Source organism: Acanthaster planci, linkage group LG16, assembly GCF_054643075.1.
Source record: "Acanthaster planci isolate LZ-2023a linkage group LG16, COTS_SCS, whole genome shotgun sequence".
Taxonomy (NCBI): Eukaryota; Metazoa; Echinodermata; class Asteroidea; order Valvatida; family Acanthasteridae; genus Acanthaster; species Acanthaster planci.
Genome location: NC_141792.1, coordinates 9365387 through 9373518, shown reverse-complemented (window position 1 = coordinate 9373518; position 8132 = coordinate 9365387). Strand labels below are relative to the sequence as shown.

Sequence of the window (8132 nt, the reverse complement as noted above, 5' to 3'; positions counted from 1 at the left end):
CTATCCACTTCCTACAGCAACTACTTCACCTGGAAATCGGTTGCCTTCGCACTCGACTATATACCAACCCTCTTTCTTTTCTTTGTTAAGCGTTGAATCTAGGTAGATCCTTTTGTGCTATTCTTACGCAATCCCACAATTTCTTAGGCCACACGATCTATTCTCTTTCAAATAAACTGTAGGGGTACTTTTTGAGTGCCTTGGCCTGGCAGAGAATTTCCCTTGAATTGGGCAGTGCACCCTCGGAGGCTGTCCTCATGGGAGTGTGCACCAATGCGCACCGCAGTTCCTCATTCATAATTAGGAACTTCTTGGGTTCCGTTTCATGATTTTATTACAACGATGTCATTACTAGTGTGAGGACCAACTTCTGAACCTTGAAGGCTCCTGGCTAACGCTTAGTCATTCTTTACACTCCTTAACCTCTTCAGCATGAAACCAGTCTTCAACAAATTTGTTTCACCACGTTTTGACTCGTAAACATCATACAAATTTTGTATCAATCCCAGTGAAATATACAACTTGTTAATGACATAGTTACTTTATACAAATTATTCATTTGTACATTTACATTAAAGAAATTATACAAAGCACATTCCTTGATAAACTGTTCCAACAGTTTACTTAACATTTTGAATGAATTTTGTGTATTTAGTGTGAAGGGAGTATCCTTCTTAAAGCAGTTAAATTCCCTCGGCTCCAGAGGGAATGAGACTGTGAAGAGTTAATCGATTGTAGCTTGAGGCCTCACTAAAACAACTGTGCCCAAGTTTTTAAATGAAAATTGTGTGATTTTATGCTATTTTAAAATTGATGGCTGCAGATGTTTAATTCCGCCAGCAGTTTGCTGTCGTTTTGATATTAGGCAGTGGGTATTTAGCCAATGGCGGAAACTTTATCCAAACGATATTTTGCAGGGCATATACGGAGAATTTTTGTTTGGATTTGGGCTGCATCCGAATCTGTTGTCTAGAGCTAGGTCTTAGGTCTTTACTCCATTCGAGTCGAACAGACAATAGACCTAGCCGTAGCTCTGGAAGCCTGTCTGGGACCTGGCCTTGGAAATTCTTACTGTGACAAGTTATAGTCTGGTTTTTCGCCCAAATAGATGTTGTAACTTTATTTTTACGAGGTGGGATTCAGACACCGTTTATTTAAATTTGACGGCGGCGGTTCTATACCCACTCTTTAATACTTTTGCAATAATCGCGCGTTTTGTACAGTCAGTAAATAATTTTGGATTTTCAGTTCATAAAAATCTATTTTCTGACTTGTGCCCCTTGGGTCCTTTCATTCTAGATACACGGCTGTTTCCAGTATTCTCTTCACTCCATCTAGCAATATTTTGTTGCTCGATTACAAAACAATAATTCACAAAGAGCTTTTTACAAAAGCAAACCTCTTCGGCTGATTTTCATATTACGACCAAATACTGAAGGTAAATGTCAACCTTATACATATCAGGAAATAAGTGCGCATACCTCTGAATAACAAAGAACTTCCTGCAAATCCTTGCCGCCCTGGCAAATGGTGGTCAATATTTGTAATTTGAAGAAGGCTGAACTATATAAACGGAAAGCTTGGGTGAACAAGGGAGAACAGAGAGAAACTAAAATACCACACAGCTAGTGACATTAATGACGGCTCACTGTTGTCGTTCGGGTTCAGAACTGGTTCTGGCTCCCCAAAATGGTCTGACGGGACTGGTACTGTTTACACGTGCCTTAAATTGGCGTTATGCGTTATATCTGGCACATTTGCCATTGAAATAGTTAAAATCACCACTCATACCAACGGGGGAGGACTATTAAAGTTATGATAATAGTGTATCTCAGAGTCACCGTAGTCCAGCCAACACAGCTAGTTGACCACTTGCCGTGTCAACAAGGTTTCAAAAGAAACCGTCTCGGGTAATTGGCTGCCTTGACCTGCCTATGTGTCCGGCCGCTCGTCGATCGTGCCCGGCCGTGGTTGTAAACGTTTCTGCAGACACAGGGCCCATGTGGTTCAAGACTGCAGCGACTCGAACGAACGGAAGCTGCTGCGAATCCTAAAAATGGAGGGGAGCTGGGTCCTCGTGCTAACGGTTTTCGCCACATTTTTCATCGAGATGGGAACAGTGAAATCCTTCGGAGTGCTGTTCAACCCCATGCAGGAGTCTCTGCTGAGTTCCACCGCACAGCTCGGAACAGTTCTCGGCATGACCCATAGTTTGGGTCTTCTTTTGGGTAAGGCATAATTAAGCTCATTCTTTGAATCACAGGTATTCATCAAATAAAAGCCACTAATGCGTACAACCCGCCCTACAAGCATACCATAATTAGGCCTACATGCACTAATCCTATATAGAACCCACTCAGATAAAAGCCACGTCGACGATATGACCAGTGGCAAACCCTTTAATCCAGTGGCAAACCCTTTAATCCAATTAAGTCTCATTCTCCCTCACCAAACGCCCCAGAACCAGACAATTAAAGAAAGTACTTTGGAATGTACCCTCATTGGATATAGTCCCGGCCGTAGGCCTATTTGTCATCTTTACAGTCAAGTTAATTATTGTTCTTTCGTATTTCAACGATTTTTAAAGCTGCTCGCTCCCACGTTTCTGTTTCATACGGTAGAGTAGTCAAATTCGTTTACAGGCGTACAATAGTGTACTGTAACAAATTCAATTTGGAACTAATTTCATTCAATCGAACAATAGGCCTACATGACCGTCATTCAATTTCGCGCAGGATGGTTTGAATGACGCCTTCGAATTTTACTTTCCTTTTCGTCTACGGGCAAATCATGTTCACATTTTGAGCCTTCAAATTGGAATACTTCATGTTAAGAGGAATATACCGCACGGCAAATTAAGATGCGTATAGAATAGACAGGGAGATTACTAATAGAAAATACACTAGAAGTGTGTCCCATGTGTTAATTTGAATAGATATTTCTTAAATATATCAAACAAATTACACATCAAGAATACAATACATTTGCTCCATTAGTCCATATGTAAAAATGAAACTCTCCCTGGACCTCCATCACGTATGCTGAAAGAAAAATCCTCTATATGCAGTTTACTGGTTTGTAATTTCTTTATTTTTTACACAAGAAACACACTCTCCGTAAATGTGCATGTAGGCCTATGCTAAGATTTTTTGGGATTCTCTTCAATACTAATTGCTCATTTTTTTCACAGTTTTAAAATAATGCTTTTGCGTGCATGTTTCATTCCATTTTTCATCCTTTTTAGACATTTCGCCACTTTGTCCATTTGTGTTACATAAATAATTTTACTTCACATTTTTATAGAGATCTCTACACTTGAACTAAACGTTTCCTTCTCAAAATATTTTGCATGAATTAGTCTAGAGGAATACAAACGAATTAGAACATTTAAAGTTTGATGAATAAACCGCACGAATCTCACAAATGCTTGCCAATTCACGAAAATGATCGCTAATACACATACCGCGGGAGTGTCGAAGTTGAATGCTTTTTGCGTGTTTTTCCAAATTGAATACGGACCCTTAACGTTTTGAAGAACAAGATATTGCAACCGCAGGCTCTTAGAATGAAACTGAATAATCAGTTTTGCTCTTTGAATGGTGTTCTAGATCGTCGATCTATTTCGTGCTAATTTCAAAGAAACTGTTGCTAATTCGTGTGCGAAGATGATGAATTTGGCCGGGAAAACGTATATTAAGAAAAAATCCAATCTCGCAGACTAAATATCAACCATATTAATTGTTCATTCGTATTAGGAACTCACGTATCATGGATAGATTCCGCACCATAAACCGTCATTTCGTGTAAACGGTCTTAGAGTGGTAACCCCCAATTCGTGATGCATGAAAACTGTTGTGTAATTCGTTTAGTGCAACTGAAGAATTATTAGAGAACCTGTTTCATAAAGTACACCTAAGTGAAGGAAAAATACTATCCAGGATAACTTAACTTTGTAAGCTCCGTTCTCTTGTGTAGCTCCACTGACCGGGAACATTGCGAGGACATTCGATCATCGGCTGTGTGTGATTACCGGGGGAGGATTGTTGTTCGTCGGGTGTTTCGTCAGTGCATTCGTTCATAACGTGTATCAGTTAGCCATCACTCTTACGATAACAGGTGTGTGGCTCGAGTGAAGAAATGAGAAATGAAAAGGTTAATATCTAAGGGGAAAGAAATTTGGTGCCCGCCCCACTTTTAAGGGTGGACTAAAAACATTCAGGGGGATTCGGATTTTTTTATGAGTTTTTATGGCCTTCCATTGGTAGCTTTTCGCACGCTTTTTAAAGGAAATGGAACTGAAATAGTTTACCCAAATCGTCATTTTGCTTCCCGTACGACCACAACACACACTGAGTCTGGAACTCCTTCAATAATTAGTGGACATAAAATAGTTAACCCCCTATAGTGGCGTTCTCGTTTGTAGATCTTGGCCGGGGTTTGGTACTGTTTTTAACCCTCATCTGCTGCGGTATTGTGCGACTTTCATTTGTATTAGCTGAAATATTTATATTATGAAATATGTCCAAATTCACATGTTTTTTTTCTCACTGAAAACTATGCGTACTTTCAACCAGCTGTTAACTTTCGGTTTATTTTCAGTGGTAACTATCCACTTTAATGTTTATTACTTACACTTGTTTTATTTTGTTTTCAGATTTTTTGCAATGATTACTAAATGAAGCATTGATGTGATTGACGGCATCAAAGTGCTAAAATTACTGAAAACATATATGCATGGTGGGGTATCGACCACAATTTGAAGATCAAGTTCTTTAGTTTGTCAATTATAGGTTTCCAGAGTGTTTAAAAGTTGACGAAAACAAGTCAATTCGATTCATTCATCAAAGGTCTGTCCGGTATCCACCTCTGCATACCTGCCATTATTCACACGTTGTATATGCTGTCTTAAAGCAAATATTCAAATTCTTGTTCAATATTGGTTGGACAAGCACGTCTACTTGGTTTTCTTCACAAAACTGACGTCCCAAACCACTGCATATCCCTAATGAATCCAGTGTTTTGTGAACCTACTCAACATGCGCTACTTCTTCCCCTCTCCCTCAGGTATTGGCTTGAGTTTGGCCTACATCCCACAGGTTTTGCTGTTATTAAAGGCCTTTCCGACGCGTTTCTCTCTAATCTTCGGAATCGCCGGAGCGGGTGGTTCGTTTGGTATGATGGTGTGCCCACCAATCGTCGAAATTCTCACAAACACGTACGGCTGGCGTGGCGCCATGATGATCAGCGCCGCCATGGTTTCTCATGTCTTTGCGTTTGGTGCTCTACAGCGATTACCAAAGACAGAATATGCAAAACTGAAAGTAACCAGCACGGCAGAAAGCTCAGCTGAGAAACGCAAAGGAGCCAGCTCTTGTCTTCGTGGTTTAGTCTCCTCTATAATCCGACGACTCTCTTTACAACTTTGCATTGCAAATCCAAGGGTGCTGCTCCATTTAACGACGTGGCTGCTCTTGGGAGCAAATTTTCACGCTTGGGTGGTGTTCCTCGTTCCTCATGCCACAGCAAGAGGCATAGGGAGTACCGAAGCTGCATTTTTGTCTACAGTTGGAGGCATTGGCCATTTTATTGGTCGAGTTATCCACCCCTTCATTCTCGATTACAAAATCACGACAGCGTTTGGAATGTTTCTGACATTGAACGTCCTTAACACCCTCTCCTTTTTTGTCGACTGTGTAGTCGGCGATAACTGCACGGTAAGTGACTTGGTATAGGCACACTACTGCATGTACGGTATTTTGTAACGCCTTGTGTTTGATTGCTTTTGCCTAAAGAGTTTAAATGTAATACTTAAGTGTGTCCTTGATAGCTAGCACGAATCCAGACTTGCTTCTTCCGCACAAAACGAAGCAAGCACGCCCTACTATACTTGACTGTGCACAACATTAATTCCAATTACATGTACATGTATAAATGAAGTGAACAGCGACAACAGGTTGTCTAAATTTCCCATGGTATATGTAAGCACGACGTCGACGTTGTGTTTGTTCGGCTGCACTCGTTCTGACAGCAATGTTTGAAAGAGGGACGTAATAATATCTCGGGCTCACCGTGTCGTTGGTAATGCATAGAACTGGGCATTTTTTCCTTGAATGAACACATTTTAAGACTGTATATTTTGCTTTTAATGCCAAAAGAGCCTGCCTTTTCGGACCATCTCATAGCCGGGGGACTACTCAAAAGATTAATTTTTAAATTTAGTATACATGCACAAATCTCTTTACCAGTGCAAATTGCCACGTTTTTATGGATTAGTGGTCATGTCAAAAAGGACGTTACTTCACTATGTCGCCTTAACATACTTTAACATACTTTCGCCAGTAAAGAATAATTTCTAAATTTCATTGCAACAAAATGATGTCAGGGGCAGGTATCTCAGTATGCATTTTGCGTTTTTAAGAACTGATGCAAACACGCCCGCCCAACAACGTACATATACATGTACAAAACGTTTTTCTTGGAATTGGGTATAGGTCAGTTTAGATTATTGCTTTCACAAAGGAACGGCAATCTTTGTTACATTCTCAATCGCGATCACGTTAACATGCGCAACCCAAATGGAAAAACACATTGAATAAAGGGACACACATTTTTTCTAACTTATTTCAGCTACGTAAAGAGCACCTCCAGGGAAAATATGTTTTCTCTGATTTTATCTGTTCACTTAAATGTGGAAGCATCAAATCGAACGCAGTGTCACTTGTCTTCAGAGCTCAACTATAACAAGCTGAAAAAGGTTTTCTTTCTGTTCATGCCAATATGCAAATTTGGGATGTAGATTGAGCCATTCGGAGAAAACAGAGAAAACGAAGGGAACTGCCCTGTGTTCATAGTGGATAAGCCCTTGTGTATGCCTAACAATGCACGTAGCCTTTGTTGCAGTATAGCTTGTTATAGTTGAGCTCTGAAGACAAAGTGTTGCAAAGTAATATGAGAAACTTTTCTTGCAGTTATTTCAAAAACTTTCTTTTTCAAAATCCATGCCGGTTCCTTCCTGAAAACGGTGCCAAAATGTGGAGATTCCACTTAATTTGACGTGTTGCTTTACTGTAACAGTCATTTGAAGGTCAAGGCTACATGTACTTGTTGTTCTGTAGACGACAAATAATGTGCATTGTACGTGGAAAGGAAGGAAAAACTAAGTAAATGAGACAAAACGGACACCCGCAATGCCATACATTTCCCTTGCCTTCTGACGGGACATTTGCCTCACAAAACTGCGACCGCGACCTTACATAATGAGGGTAAAGGTCTTAGGCAATGCATGTGTCTTCTATAATATACGTGTACCTGATATCCTTTAGAAGAATGGTGTTTTGCTGTAAAGCCTAGTTTTTTTAATTTCTTAAATTTCTTTTTATTACGCATTGTCATCATATGAGCATGCTTTTACTCTTGTATTATCCATAAAGAAAACAAGCAGACTCAAAACTTCCCATTGATATATACCATGCAGGCTCTCATGTTCTTGGCCTTCGTCAATGGAGGTGCCATAGGAACCATCAATTTGATCATTATATCAGTGTCAAAAGAACTCTACGAGGAACGTTACCACGTGGACATATTCGTCTTGGGCAACTGCTTGTTCGGCGCTGGAGAGATCTTAGGCGGTTATTTGGCAGGTGAGACCCCCATCAAGGGTTGAGACGCCCTGCGTGGACCCGCACGAAAAACTCAATTTATCTTTTTTCAGGTATTTTGCTTGAACATCCAGTTAACTTTTAGTCTTTCTGTAAAACCTTAAAGAGGGAACCTCCATAAGCCATAGGGCGGTGTGAAACATTTGCCCTGCACTGGATTCAAGTTAAAGAGAAAGCAAATAATTTTTTTTTACGGAGGCTGCAGCTGGTTTCAGTAGACGATGATTTCGAGGTCAGACCGTTGTGTTAGCCGTTAGTCGATTTCCCTTGATAACCAGTTCACAAAATGTATCTCTTGAACTTAATGCAAAATCGACCTGAAGTTAACAAATCGTCGTTGCTCGAATCCTTAAAGCTTCCCTTGTTATTCACTATAAACTTCACTGCACCACTCCACAAACGTCCCAGAATAACAGTTTCAGTACCAGCACAATATAAGCCTTTTGCGAATTAACTTTGACCCAAATCTGGTAC

General features: G+C 40.2%; 1 protein-coding gene across 1 annotated transcript in view; it reads left to right on the top strand.

Moving 5' to 3' along the window:
* Positions 1 to 1822: 1822 nt before the first annotated feature.
* LOC110982661 (monocarboxylate transporter 13-like) overlaps positions 1823 to 8132 on the top strand; it is a 43990-nt gene continuing 37680 nt past the window's right edge. The window contains exons 1-4 of the mRNA XM_022241246.2: positions 1823 to 2228; positions 3976 to 4116; positions 5065 to 5714; positions 7475 to 7640. Of these exons, the coding sequence (XP_022096938.2) occupies positions 2057 to 2228; positions 3976 to 4116; positions 5065 to 5714; positions 7475 to 7640 (1129 nt within the window). The 5' untranslated portion in view covers positions 1823 to 2056. The remainder of the gene's footprint in view (positions 2229 to 3975; positions 4117 to 5064; positions 5715 to 7474; positions 7641 to 8132) is intronic.